Source organism: Laccaria bicolor, genomic scaffold (assembly GCF_000143565.1).
Source record: "Laccaria bicolor S238N-H82 LACBIscaffold_60 genomic scaffold, whole genome shotgun sequence".
Taxonomy (NCBI): domain Eukaryota; kingdom Fungi; phylum Basidiomycota; class Agaricomycetes; order Agaricales; family Hydnangiaceae; genus Laccaria; species Laccaria bicolor.
In genome coordinates, this window is record NW_001889931.1 from 132,707 (window position 1) to 146,596 (window position 13,890).

A 13,890-nucleotide genomic window follows, 5' to 3' on the forward strand; every position below is an offset into this window, starting at 1 on the left:
GTGGTGGTGATGAGAAAGCGGTCGTGACCAAGTCGTGACAGCGTTCATCACGCTCGTAACGGAGTTTCGAATTTATGCACGGCACACTCGAAAATGCGAAATCACGAAGAACGACACATTGTTACCAGGTGTGTCGCTTCTCACATGATGTGTCCTACTCCTCATCTGTGTGTGTGTGTCTCCTCTTGTATATCCTCATGGAAAGAGATACGGTCAAGCCTGTGCAAACTACTCAGGATGTTACTCTGACAGAATGAGAGCAGCCTTACATTTTTTTGTGTAGGCTCGGTGCAAGTTGGGTGCAAGCCTTCTGTGGGTCCCAAAAGGCGGGCCGCCAGTACTAGTAGTGAACTCGCCAAGGGATCTGTCGTTTGTGCATCCGTGGTATGTATTTCAGAATAGTGAATGTGAAGTTGATATATTTCACAGTTGACTTTTTTGTCGCCTTCGACACCCACACTTTCTTCCGGTGTCGTTCTATAATTGAGCTTGCGTGCTCTGAGACTCGCCTGCTCAACCAGAAACATCGATGCCGAAACAATACTGTACTAATACGACCATCTCTTCTGGCCCTTTTGGGCGTGACACGTTTTGACCATCTCTTCATGACTTCAATATCCGATGTGATGTGTGACGAAGAGTATGAGCTCTTCGTCCGAACAGGGGCCATCGTCAATTTGAAATTTAAAACAATGTTGTACATGCAGAAAAATCTTAGATGGTGGGACAAATCTTGTTAGAAGTAGATGAAATATGCCGAGTGCTGTTTACATGGCTAGGGCGCCGCAGGCACCAGAAAAATTAGAAAAAATGGATATTTTACAGCTAACTGCATAATCGTAGACCACATCTGAAATTTCACTTTGCGCCTTTGGTTGTGCATAAACATCCGTTTTAGGCCGTGGCTATGTAAACCATGATGCCCATATGCGCGCGGGCTGCCTATTGCTCCACATTCTAGCACCGGTAGTTGCTCCAAACGCTCCAATCCCGCCCCGCACGTCATAAGGGTGGAGCGGTTGGAACTTGGAAGGGCGTTCTACCTAATATGGTTGTTTGTACAAATAAAAGCGCACAAAGTAAAATTTAGATATGGTCTACGATTATGCAGTTAGCTGTAAAATGCCAGGAATGGCTTCAAAAGCCAGTGTGATGTGTGACATCACGCTCACTTCACTTCATTCAGAGACCTCTGTGATGCGTGATGCGAAGGCATGGTCGTATTAGTACAGTACCTGCTTTTAAGTATACTGCAGCTTTCTTGGGATTGAATGACGCACCTGTCAATGAAGACTTGAGACTGCGTGATAATGCCCAACGCTACAGCTGTAACGATGATTACCGAGGGTGCGCTACGTTTTGCATGATCGTTCTAATGCTTTCTCCTGTATTCTGTTTCGTTGAATATAATGCTGTATACCCTTTTGATCAGGATTTTCTCCTCGTATCGACGTTCTTCTTGAGGTGATATTGATTGAGTAGATACGTACAATCTAGTCCGATCACGCGATTCTGCTTCTACCGAGCTGCGAGCACCTGGTTCTTTTCTTCCATCACCTGAACTCTCCGCCCATCGTTGCTGCCGCCTTCTATCTAGGATTCATGCTACACTTCCCATCGAGCTTGCAAGCGAATGGTCAGGCTAGACCGCAAAGTTTGAACGCGACCCAACAGAAGTCATCGTCGGATCCTCTTTTTCTGAAGATTGAGGAGGAACTCCACGATGCACGTCGGGTTAGGACACATGGGCAGGAGGACGACCTCAAACTAGCGCTAGACATGGTGATCAATCGGGTGGCAGAGATGGTGCGTTCTCTTTTTCATACCAGCCGAATCGCTCATGACCCGCGTACAGAGTACGCTTCTCAGCGATGCGTACAAGTCTCAAGCTGAGCTTGAAGTGCAGCTGAACGTTGCTAAATCCAACCTTCAGTTAGTTATCTCAAACAACGAGATGCTAGAGGATGCTTTGAAACGCGAGAGCTCAACCCAATCACGCGACGTGGGTTGGCGTCGGACCAGTGGCAGGGACGACAATCGTTCAACTCTAGAGCGGTCGCAGTCGATGGACTATGCCTACTCGGTGGAGACTCCGTCGCCGCCAGTCTCAGCCAACACAGACAATCGCTTTTTCAAGTTCCGTTTCAGTAGCTCTACAGCTCCCCCATCCCGTCCGAGCAGTTCAGCCCGACCGGGAACGTCATCAAGTGCCCTGTCATCACCGTCGATGCCTTCCCTCCCGTCACATGTCAAGGAGCTGGAGGAATTGACTGCAGAATTAGCCAAAGAACGTGCTGCAAAGAAGACCATAATCGATGAAAAGGCAGCACTCGAGGCTGAGCTGGAATCGCTTTCTCAAGCGTTGTTTGAGGAGGTGCGCAATTCAGCAATGTCATTCATTCTCACCGCTCACATCTCTAGCAGGCGAACAAAATGGTTGCGACGGAACGTATGAAGCGGGCGGAGACGGAAGAAGAGCTCAAAGAGGTCCGGCAAGAGAAGGAGGCGTTACGCAGTGCCCTTCGTCTTATTGAAGGGGAAAACTTCACTCTTCGGTCCACCGACAATGTTGGCTCCCCCAAGCTTGAAGACCTCGTTGCTCGTCCACGATCACATACTCGCTCATCATCCGAGATCGGGGTTAAATCGAGGCCAGAGTCCCTTGACCTAGAGCATTCATCCCTGCCGCCTTTACCCCCGTCACCATCGCCATATCCTGAACCTATGTCGGCCACCGTCCCCCTCTCATCATCCCCTTCCTCGCTTGACGAGGAAGATTCGCAACCTACACCCCGATACCAGCCTTATCAGCCTTTGGAACCATCCCCTTGGGCTGATGTTCCATCCCAGTCGTCATCAATGTCGTCGGTTACAACCAAGCCAAGTTCATTCGCTGCTGTGTTTTCTACCACCCGATGACTTGCCGCTCCTCTTTTGCCCTCGTCTCCGTCGTATTTATACACAAACCACGACACACGATGCACCACCGTCATACCCTGCTATGTGACATCCGCCTGCATACCCACTCACGGTTAGGAAAGGTCGCTTAGTCAATCTCTTAGCTGATGCATCTTCATCCCGCGAGAGAGCTGCGCGGCTTTTGTCGGTTGGATACCTACCCAAGATCCAGGTTCGGACGTACACTCTCCGTGGTTGGAATACCTGCAGCTACGACGTCCCTCATGTCGTTTACGTTGATTTCTCTCCCTGATAATGTATTGTCATTGGTTCCTGAAAACTTTTCTAAGGCCACGGAAGCGTATTCATTCTCTACACTCAACTATTGACGTTCTTTGGTTGCTTTACCTTCTATCTCACTTCTCTGTAGGTCATATGCATGCTCTCGTATTGGCTCCGCACAGATTCCGAATTGGTCGGTAGGTCGCCCTCGGGACGTTTAAACAAAGCCTTACCATAGCCCATAGGCGCGGCTCGATGATAAAAACTAGAAAGCCTTGGACAATTGGTACGTCGGTGTTATTGTCAATCGCGCCATTCATGATCGTTTGATGCAGTCTTAGGTGAATAATGGCGATTCTTCGTTTGTATCTACCAACCTCTCCCAATAAGGTGCATTGTAACCTGTAAGTCAAGCTCAGTGAAAAGAGGGCGAACATTCTTCGGCCGGTCTCCACATTGATTTTGGGCACAGAACAGAACATCCGAGTTCGCGAAATCCAAAGAAGGAATCCTACGACAATATTCTATCGCAGGCCCGGGGTCTTCGACGAATAAGTAAAGATACTCGGGAGGTTTTGCGATAAGTTGAAACATTCCCTATTTCACGCTTCAAATCGTCACCATCACGTGTTCCGCCTTTCTTCGACGAGTTACTCTTCACCTCAGCTTAATCGCGTGAACCTGACTGTCCTTGGCCTTTCGATTCCTGCCCCATCTTTGGGTTCAACACTTGGCGCCAAGTTAAAGAATCCGAAGGGAATGAGGGACAGGGAGGACGGTGAGTAGCTCCCTCTAGGTTACGTTTGCTTTACCTCTTTGCATTCTCCATGCCAGTCCCTTTGGCTTACCTGATGCGCACCCGCTAGCCTGTTCTTACCCTCTCGTTGAAGATATGAGTTACCTAACATTGGACGGTGCGATGGTGAACTCTAAATATGGTGTTTCTGGCATCATCGGGACAACATCCACTTGATAGTGATGTCCTGGGGAATCACTTGGCAGGTAGCGCAGGACAATGAGGCATGCACAGGTCACAAGTGAACCGAACGGCGATCTCTTGTTCCGCCCATTTCTTCCCCTTCGCCCCCTAGGTTATAATCTATTGCTTCTAATCTCACCCTCCAGGTTCAGAGCGTCTCGCGACCAAGTTATGTACGGCAGGTCGACTTTCAATGACGGACATGGCAACGACCCAGGTTACCACTTGCTTGTACTAAATTTGTACTTCATAGCAACAAAATGCTCCTCTTATGTATCGTTTATCAATAAATGTGTCAAAGGCAGCTTTATGGCAACGAGTGAAAGTAGATACAAACACAGCGAGACAGGGTCCAAAACCTATTTTTGAAAGAGGCAGACGGGATGGATGAAAGCATGTCACAGAGGTTACAAGTGTACATGTGAAGAAAATGGAAAGTGGATGAGTAAGAGAAAGGGGCATAGCCGACACAAGTTGGGTTTTGAGTCCTGATGTATCCATTGATATACATCAGTTCCAACCAGGATACACGCAACGCCGTCAAAAGATTTTCCCGCCTAACCATATTCATCCCCCAAACAAGTATTTGTAACCGCGCTGTGGGAGAACCTTGTACATCTAACGAACAGGAGGTACGGGGAGTCAAACAGATTGCAAACAGACACCACTCAATCATGCAATTATGAAATCACCCCATAGGTATCCAGCTATGAAACCATGTCATCTATAAGCCTTAGCCGAGATGAACAAAATGCCTTTGTCGCAAAGTCTAGGTAAACCATTGAGGATGGCTTCCAAGATTTCATTGTTGTCGGGTTCCCCAATATCGTCGTCATAACGAAAGGAATATTTGATGTCGATGTCAACTCTTTGTAACCGTGAACCAGTCGGATGAGTTACAATGGAGTCTAGATTGCGCCAAACAGCATCGCGACCTAAATCCCAGTAAAATGAATCATGATCGAAGGAGTTATCATTGCCTTGAAATAAGATGTTGAGCTTGAGATGTTCAAGTGTGGCAGGGGATGTGAGACTGGCACAAAGAGAGGACATCAAAAAGGACAAGATGGCGAAGTCAGACATGGTTGCGGAGGATGGGTCGATGTTGATTTCAAGAACGCGCAGATGGGACATGAATGGCAAGAATCGCCCCTCCGCCGGACAATCTATGTCCCGAGGACCCGAATTAGTGAGAAATAAACATATTTAGAAAATCTCCTACCACGCGTTGGGTCTGAGAAAGACCATACACATTGGTCAACCACCGTATGAGAAGCCGCTGTCGTCACTCCCTCCGGTGTCGGCGAGCTTGGCTGCTCGCCACCAGAACAATCGAACGAGACTGCCCTTAGATACAATTTCTTAAGATGGACAATGCCATGGAAGAGGGTAATTGGTGGATTGTGGACGTTTCTGAGGTAGAGGATTTTGAGAGTGGGTGAATGTATGAGAGTCAAGAGCCCATCGTTCACTGGTTCACCGCTAAAGCGACTCCAATTCAGAGTGGAGAGCGTGAGTTCTTCCAGTTGACAGAATGGGAGTTGGAGAATGGCAAGTAACGACTTGTCAAAAGTAGGTTTGGGACCCCAATGTTGGTGAGTGACAAATATCCTTCTGACAAAGGATTGATTGACTGGATTTTGGATGAGGGCTTGATGAAGCTTGGCGCAAGCTTCAACGTTGGATCCGAAACTAATGCTGTAAAACAGCTGCTTGCGACTTGGTGGAAGGAACGAGGAAGAAACCAGGGCACATCGCTTGATAGAACGCTTGTCATCGCTGAGTGCCGCAATGACGCTGTCGATGATATCTTGTGGGATTTCCACTGAATTTGCCATGTAGGCTGCGGTCATCGATTAAGGACGCACAAAGCAGCAAAGCTGGGCGCAGTCATGCCATCGAGATTTGAGTGTCCGCTTCGGTCCGCCATCCAAGTAAATACTTATATGTTGAGTATATGCGTCCTGTTGGCCCGTCAAAGAGTTCGAAAATCTTGCAACATATATATATATACATGCATGCTCCGGTACGAGTGAAAATAAATAGAAACGCGGCGGAACAGGATCCAAAGCCTATTTTTAAAAGAGGCGGACAGGACGGATGAAAGCATGTCACAGGGGGAACAAGTATGAAGAAAATGGAAAGTTGGGGAGTAAGAGAGAAAGGGATGGCATATCCGACATATCCATAACCTGACCATAATATACATGGGTTACCAACCAGGATCGCGCTGACGACACGCAACGCCGTCAAAGCATTATCCCGCCTATTGATACCATACCATACTCATCCCGCAAACAACCATTTCAAAGTTCAAACCCACAGCGTCCTATCCCACGCAGGGTCCTGCAAGAACGCGCAGGGCACTTTACTCCCCGTCTACCTCACCATCTCCAGTAAGCCAGGCCCAACAGCAAGCACACGGAAAGAAACGTACCTGCAACAACGGATGTCCCGCAACGGTGCTCAAGAACCTCTCCAACCTCTCCCGCCGGCTCTCAATGACCTCGTCAGAGAAGCGATTCGTGAATACCTTTTCAGGGAGAGGGGGGACGTCGACTCGTGCTCGAGGATGACGCGGAAGGCTTCAAAGTCCGAGTAACATCGGGGGACGAGGGAATGGCGTAGTTTGAAGGCGGGGATGTTCGTCTGGAGGGCAAAGATAAGCGGGGAAGAGGGGAAGGAAGGGAGAGAGGGAAGATGGACCTTGCATACTATCCCGGAATCGGTATACATCTTCCTTCCGAATTCTACGGGAGAGGATATATCAGCCAACATGATCCCCCTCCCTCAAACGGCAGCAGAACTCACCGTGCGTCTGCGGATTCCGCACCTCAATCTCCAGGAAACTCTCTGGAACACTATACATCTTTTCAATCTATGTATAAAGGAAGGGGAGAGGCCGAACCGCTATATGTTAATTCAAACGCAAAGGACAGGAAATGGATGGATCAGAGGAGGGTGGTAACTGCGTACAGTTTGTTCCCGCCCGGAGAGAAGGCTCTCCTCAAAGGCGGTGCTGCGCGCAAAGGGCGTCATTGTTGTTTACTGAGGTTGTAAAAGGCGAAGGGGGTCTTGTACCAAACCGGCAGCATTGCACCAGGGGGTGCAGCGGAAACCGACGATGACATCTATGCTTGACCTGAAATTGAGATCATGAGATTAGTGGTTGTGTCCTGGTTGCCATGTCGTGAAGGGATAGTAACGCCTAAAAAACGGTGGGGGGTCCAGGATAGTTTAGTAAGGGTAGTATAAATTGAAAAGGCTGGTGCTCATCGTTGCTGCTATGTATGTGTAGATTTTCGGGCGATGCAGTACTAGTGTGCCAGGGTCACGTGATAATAGAATTTGGCGGACATCTGCCAGTCAACCTTCTTCCCTCGTTGATTCATACGGTTGGAAGCATCGCCCCGCTGTTCTGCAACAGGACTTCTCGCCATATTCCTAACCTAGCTCATTCAGGTCAGGAGATTGTGGTATCATCTTTGCAAGGGACGTCTCGCCGTCACAACCTACCTACCAATTTGGCCATGCACGTCCCCGTTAATCTCATATTTGTCGGTTTTTAGGCTCTAGTTCGGTCATGGTGCTTATGTCTTCGTACCCTGTTGAAGAGTTGTTTCTCATTGTATCTACTAGTGCTATTCTTCTATGTTTTGCAAGCTTTCTTCCAGAACGTCTTCTCTCGTGAAGCTCAAATTTAGGAGCTACGTTACTGGCTGAGATAGAATTCACCCCATTGCCGCTGTTGCCTCTGCTTTTGTGCTTGAGTACTCGCTCAAGGCCTGTATGGCAACGTGTTGCAGATTGCTATTACCACTTTCACCGTGAGTGCAACTCTTCCATTCGATACCCGAAATGCACCATTGACTTGCGCTCCCAGTCGGCATCACCCAATACCGCAGGACGGAGAACAACGCACAAGCACGCCTTCCCTTCAAGTTCCAGTTAGCTTACTCGTTGTGTCAAGTTGCTTGTGCCGATTTTAGTATATCAGGAATTACTCTCATCTGCCGACAGTCACAACGAAGCTATTCATACCTGCGCTGGAAGAACAGTTCTGGATCGTGAAGATTCGGTAGGGGTCCTCCGACACATTGAAGCAACCTCCGAGGAAGGATGCCTTGCCCGTGAAGCTCGCGCCTGAAGAAGATTTTTTTTTTTGGCAACGGAAACTTTGTCCATTTCGTCATCGTATTCTTTACCAGCCTGCTCTGCCTCGTCAACAATGGGGCGGGCAGAACTCTGATGGGTCCGTTAAATGCGGCCCCACCCCAATCCTTTATGAGAGAAGGCTGACTGCCAAAACAGCGTCTATCTATTTTCGGGGTGGTTATAGCTTTTTTCTTCAATTATTATCGGAAGCAGGGTTAGGCTTTAGCACATGATGTGGCTTTAGACGCGCGCGTGGTAACCGTGTCAAGAGTATAGCCAACTTCACCCAAACCTTGCTTCTGCTCAATCTTCCTCTTTCAGACATGGTCCCTACACTTACGACTGAACAGAGAACCAAGCTCATACAGGGCGCTTTTGAGGGTACGCACGCTTTTCTGCCCGATTGTATGGGAACGGACTCGGTAGCTAAGCTTATCACACATGTTAGCCAAGGAAGGGGCATACAGCCCCTACTCCAAATTCCCCGTAGGAGCTGCGTTATTAACCAGGGAAGGCACAATTGTCAAAGGCGCGAGCATCGATAATGCCTCGTATGGTATGTAGACGATGCGAATGGACATTGGAATCATCTGTCCGACAATGTGTGCTGTTGCCCCGTCCAAGGTGAAACGATCTGCGCTGAACGAACAGCGATCGTCAAAGCAGTGGTGAGTTAGTTTCTCTTCACGCTGCATTCCCCATAACTGAAATCTTCCTCAGAGCGACGGAGTACAAGAATTCATAGGACTTGCCGTGGTCGCGTAAGTCTTTCTCTAGCATCTCCAAACAATTACTCAGGCTGATCCAATCTCCCCACCTCTTTTTTCTTCCTCAGAAATATCAATTCTCCCATACCACCCTGTGGTATATGTCGTCAAGTCATCCGCGAGTTCTGCGCGCTCGACATGCCCATTCTCCTTGTCCCAGGAAATTACTCACAACCATCATCACCGGCGCTCGACTTCAATTACGCAGAAAGCGGTGTGAGGGAGACTAAATTGGATCTTCTATTGCCTTAGAGTCAGGGATTTGACCTCGAGACCTTGGAATCGGATTGGAGCAGGTGCACTGAAATTGCAGAATTGTTTTTGAACAGTAAAAATAATAATACAATTCCATGATCAGTTCAACTGTTGTGATACTCATGGGTGAGTAGTATACAAAGATCATGATCATGCTCGAACATGGGGCGATACGATTGATTTCCTTGTCCCGGACTCCGCAAAAACTCAAGATTTTTTTGAACTTTACCAACGACTCCTCACTGCTCAGTGATCAATGGAAGGAAGTAGTATGAGGGTGGACGAAAGTACTTTGATGGACGAGTCCGGAATCCGGGTGGGGTGGGGAGCTTGTGTTGAGGCTAGTATTTAATCATTATCCAAGTTATCTTGAGCGAGAAAAAAAAGGAAAACCTTAGTTGGAAAAAAAACAAATATGTATACTACTTCCCATATCCTTCCAGTCGATTCGAACGACTGACCTCGTTGTTAACGTTATTGTTAAACTCCAACATCTTCACGCGAAGTTACACATCTCTCCCGCTGAGCTAGAAGGACCTATTTTTTGATATTCGTTTATATGTTTGGCAAAGAGAGCCAACTGTTTACTGCCAGTAGATTTGGGTGCTTGTTATTGAGAATTTTGTTCATCTTCCGTAGGGCTCTACATCTAAAAAACGACTCCGAGTCAATCTATTTCTTTTTCGTCGAGTCGAACGACGAACCCTTGAGGGAAAAAAAAAGAGAAAACCTCTGGGCGGGAAAAAAATTGGGCTTACAAGGAAAGGGCGGTAATCAATAAGAAAATACAATGAGGCTGTAATCTCACATATCCTTCCAGTCGATTCGAACGACTGACTTCATTGTTAACGTTACAGTTGAACCTCAACATCTTCACGTGAAGTCACACGTCTCTAACGCGCGCTCCCGCTGAGCTAGAAGGACCTATTATTTGATAACTTCCTGCTTCATGCTAGTAAATCCAACATCAAGAATTCTGGTCATTTTCCGCAGGGCTCCACATCAAAAAACCGGCTTCAAGTCAATTTATGTAGGCCAATAAGAGAAATAAATGCAGCCGAATTTCAAAAGTCGAGTTAAAAGAGTTTATTAGTCTGTTTTAAAAACTTGACCACATCACTTTCATGCAATCCTTTTTGTCGAGTTGAACGACGAACCTCGGCGTCATACCTAGATATCGTGCAAACCAGGTATTGTCGACGTGCTGTCCCGCTGAGCCTAAAGGAACTTGATGGTTATCATTTTGAAGTTTCTTGAATCGCGATGCGTGTCTACTGCGGTAAGAGTAAAATGTCAAAGTCTCTGTGGACCAATGGCGGATGAGAACCTGCAGAGGAATCATGTTAGAATTTTCCTTTTAGTCAATCTAGAAGTCAGATAGTAATGCCTGAGCCTGAGCATAGGCAAATCGCATGTTTCATTTTTTTTTTTCCCTTCCCAACAAAATAACATGTCGTAAAAGATAAGCTTGAGCTCAAATCGAGTCGGAGTACCGGATACTGCTACACTTGTGTTCAAATACGTTGCAAAAAAAAAAAGAGAACAGCATAGAGGCATCTCCTTCTAGTCGATTCGAACGACAGACCTCACCGAGACGGTCGACCGCCAGCCACCTCCGGCACGCTCTTCCTGCGAGGTTAGAAGGACTTCAGGTCATTATGTCAAGGTTGCGTGATGGATTCATCACCGCCTGGGCATGAAAGAATCGAAAATTCTTGGAAAAGTCCCGAAGCCAGGTTAGATGGATTAAACATTTGAAGAATTTGAAGGGTAAGCCAGTCTTGAAAAAATATGGAAGTGAAATTCCTTGTGGTCGAGTCGAATGACCCACCTTGTAATATGTCCCAGGTCTGAGCCACACAAGGATGTTTGCGATGTTCACTTTATACCAGCTTTCCACATTGGGTGGGAACTTCTTGGTGCCGAAACTGGTATTCAAGCATTATTCAAGTTATCTTCGGCGGAAAAAAAAGGGGAAAACCTCTGTCGGAGGAAAAAATTGGGCATGCAAGGAAAGGGAGGTAATTTTCAATAAAAAAATATAAAGCGGGTGTTATCTTCAAGTTATATATCCTTCCAGTCGATTCGAACGACTGACTTCGTTATTGTTGAACTTCAACATCTTCTCGCGAAGTTACACGTCTCGGAGGCGCTCTCCCACTGAGCTAGAAGGACCTATTATTTGTTATCTTTTTTCTTCGTCTTTAGTAATAGATTTGACATTGAGAAGTCTATTCACCTTCCGCAGGGCACCGCATCCGAAAAACGGCTTTGAGTTGATCTATGTACGCCAACACGGGAAATAAATGCAGTCGAGTTGAGTTGGAAGGGTTTGTTCTCTGGTTCTAAAAGATACCGAATCATCATCGACATATTCCTTTTCGTCGAGTCGAACGACGAACCTCGTCATCTCACCTAGATATAGGTATTGTCGACGTGGTGTTCCGTTGAGCCTAAAGGAGTCCGATGATTATTGTTTTGACGTTTGTTGAATCGCGATGCGTCCTGCCGCTGCGGTTAGGGTAGAATATCATAGTCTGCGTGGTCGAATTCTCCTCGTCCGACCACGGTCGGATGAAAACCTGCAGAGAAACCATGTTAGAAATTTTCCTTTTCGTTGATTGAAGTAAGATAGTATACTCCTGAGCCGCGTGCTTCATTGTTACCCTTTTCCTTCCTATGTCGTCAAAGAAAAACTTAAACCATATTGAGCCTGAGCTTGAATCTAGGAGTACTGGATACCGTTATATTTACGTCGCAAAAAAGGAAAAACGAACGAGACAGTTGCGAGGCAGTTGCATATCTCCTTCAAGTCGATTCGAACGACTGACCTCGTCGAGACGGTCGACCTCCGGCGCGCTCTTCCTCCGAGGTTAGAAGGACTTTAGGTCAATATGTCGAGGTTGCTTGACGAGTTCATCGCCGCCTGGGCGCGACAGGTCAGACGAATTGAATATTTGAGGAATTTGGAGGGGGATACCATAAGCCAGTCTAGAAAAAAACTTCCTTTAATGCGGAGATCAATTCCTTGTGGTCGAGTCGAACGACCGACCTCGTGGTACATTTCTTCACTTGACCAGCTCTAGGTCTGAGCCAACAAGGATCTTTGCGATGCTCACTTTACACCAGCTTCACGCCCATCTGAGCGAGTCAAGTGGCCTACTTAGCCATGGCTCAGACAATCTGAACCAAGGCAACTGCGGCGGGATCCCGCCTGCTTGGTCTGGCGAAGGAATACGTTCATTGAGTCTGACGTCACCATTCACTCACGCCGGCAAACGTGTGACAGATAATCTAGTCACACCTTACACATCTACTCATCTGTGGTCATTCTCTTCAGATTCTTGCTTAGCGCTTTCCATCCAGCTGGCTCTGTTCTCTTCGAGCTCCCCCCTTCGCCTTCTACAACCTCAATAAATAACAATGACAGCCGTGTCGCCCTTTGCGCGCAGCACCGCCTTTGAAGAGAGCCTTCTCTCCGGGCGTGAACAAACTGTACGTACCACCACCCACCACTCCTCTGATCCATCCTTTCCCTGTCTGTCCTTTGCGTATGAATTAACGTACAGCGCTTCGCCCTCTTCCTTTCTTTATGCGTAGATCGAAGAGATGTATAGTGTTCCAGAGAGTTTCCTGGAGATCGAGGTGCGGAATCCACAGACGCACGGTGAGTTTCTGCTTCCGTTTGAGGGGGACAGGGGGGATCATGATGGCTAATATATCTGTCCCGTAGAATTCGGAAGGAAGATGTATACCGATTACGAGATAGTATGCAAGGTCCGTCTTCCCCACCCCCCTTCCTTTCCTCCCCTCTTCCCCACTTATCTTTACTCTTTTTCCCGGACAGACGAACATCCCCGCCTTCAAACTACGCCATTCCCTCGTCCGCCGCCGTTACTCGGACTTTGAAGCCTTCCGCGACATCCTCGAACACGAGTCCACCCGCGTCAATATCCCCCCTCTTCCCGGAAAGGTATTCACGAATCGCTTTTCGGATGAGGTCATTGAGAGCCGGCGGGAGGGGTTGGAGAGGTTCTTGAGCATCGTTGCCGGTCATCCATTGTTGCAGGTACGTTTGCTTTCCTATCGTGTGTTTGTTGTTGGCCAGGCTAATTGGAGACTCGGACGGTGGGGTAGACGGGGAGTAAAGTGCTCTGCGCGTTCTTGCAGGACCCTGCGTGGGATAGGTCGCTGTGGGTTTGAAATGCCGGTTGTTGTTTGGGGATGAGTATGGTATGGATAGGCCGGATAATGCTTTGGCGGCGTTGGGTGTCGTCGGCGCGATTATGCATGTATATTATGGTCAGGTTATGGATATGTCGGCTATGTCCCTTTCTCTTACTCCTTCTCTTTCCATTTTCTTCACACTTGTAAGGTAGACGACTTTCATAATCGACAAACGTCACGTGCCGTTACCTTGCCGTTACATCTTGATCAAATCGGGTAATAAAACAATTGAGAAATAATTTGAGCTCTTCCTACTAGATTTGGAATGCAATATGAACCTAGTTTCGATAGATCTACTTAATGTCGACCCCTCTGCAAAAAACTGAG

At 47.5% G+C, this 13,890-nt stretch overlaps 4 protein-coding genes across 4 annotated transcripts; 3 read left to right on the forward strand and 1 right to left on the reverse strand.

Annotated features, from left to right (window-relative positions):
- Positions 1-775: 775 nt before the first annotated feature.
- LACBIDRAFT_314353 (uncharacterized protein) lies at positions 776-1,006 on the reverse strand (the record flags this gene model as incomplete). Its single annotated transcript, XM_001888939.1, has 1 exon — positions 776-1,006. The coding sequence occupies one exon, from the start codon at positions 1,004-1,006 to the stop codon at positions 776-778; it is 231 nt and encodes a 76-aa protein (XP_001888974.1).
- Positions 1,007-1,310: 304 nt separating this feature from the next.
- On the forward strand, positions 1,311-4,153 carry LACBIDRAFT_295788 (uncharacterized protein; the record flags this gene model as incomplete). The annotated part of the gene is made up of 8 exons (XM_001888889.1): positions 1,311-1,347; positions 1,433-1,464; positions 1,498-1,806; positions 1,856-2,374; positions 2,425-2,864; positions 3,329-3,377; positions 3,847-3,958; positions 4,047-4,153. 8 exons carry the CDS (start codon positions 1,311-1,313, stop codon positions 4,151-4,153), a joined length of 1,605 nt encoding a protein of 534 aa, XP_001888924.1.
- Positions 4,154-8,761: 4,608 nt separating this feature from the next.
- On the forward strand, positions 8,762-9,234 carry LACBIDRAFT_154465 (uncharacterized protein; the record flags this gene model as incomplete). The annotated part of the gene is made up of 4 exons (XM_001888890.1): positions 8,762-8,870; positions 8,939-8,990; positions 9,037-9,075; positions 9,150-9,234. Coding segments are annotated over 4 exons (285 nt in total), but the record flags the coding sequence as incomplete, so codon positions are not given.
- A 3,440-nt stretch (positions 9,235-12,674) lies between these two features.
- Positions 12,675-13,682, forward strand: LACBIDRAFT_192076 (uncharacterized protein). Its single transcript, XM_001888891.1, has 5 exons — positions 12,675-12,831; positions 12,937-13,003; positions 13,070-13,113; positions 13,184-13,405; positions 13,474-13,682. The coding sequence occupies exons 1-5, from the start codon at positions 12,760-12,762 to the stop codon at positions 13,537-13,539; spliced, it is 471 nt and encodes a 156-aa protein (XP_001888926.1). The 5' UTR covers positions 12,675-12,759; the 3' UTR covers positions 13,540-13,682.
- Positions 13,683-13,890: the final 208 nt, after the last annotated feature.

What these genes read in the sequence shown, in the direction of transcription:
- LACBIDRAFT_192076 (XM_001888891.1), top strand. Translation starts at nt 12,760, where the DNA reads ATGACAGCCGTGTCGCCCTTTGCGCGCAGCACCGCCTTTGAAGAGAGC. An exon ending in TCTCCGGGCGTGAACAAACT is followed by an intron (nt 12,832 to 12,936) that starts GTACGTACCACC and finishes CTTTATGCGTAG; the next exon opens with ATCGAAGAGATGTATAGTGT. An exon ending in ATTACGAGATAGTATGCAAG is followed by an intron (nt 13,114 to 13,183) that starts GTCCGTCTTCCC and finishes TTTCCCGGACAG; the next exon opens with ACGAACATCCCCGCCTTCAA.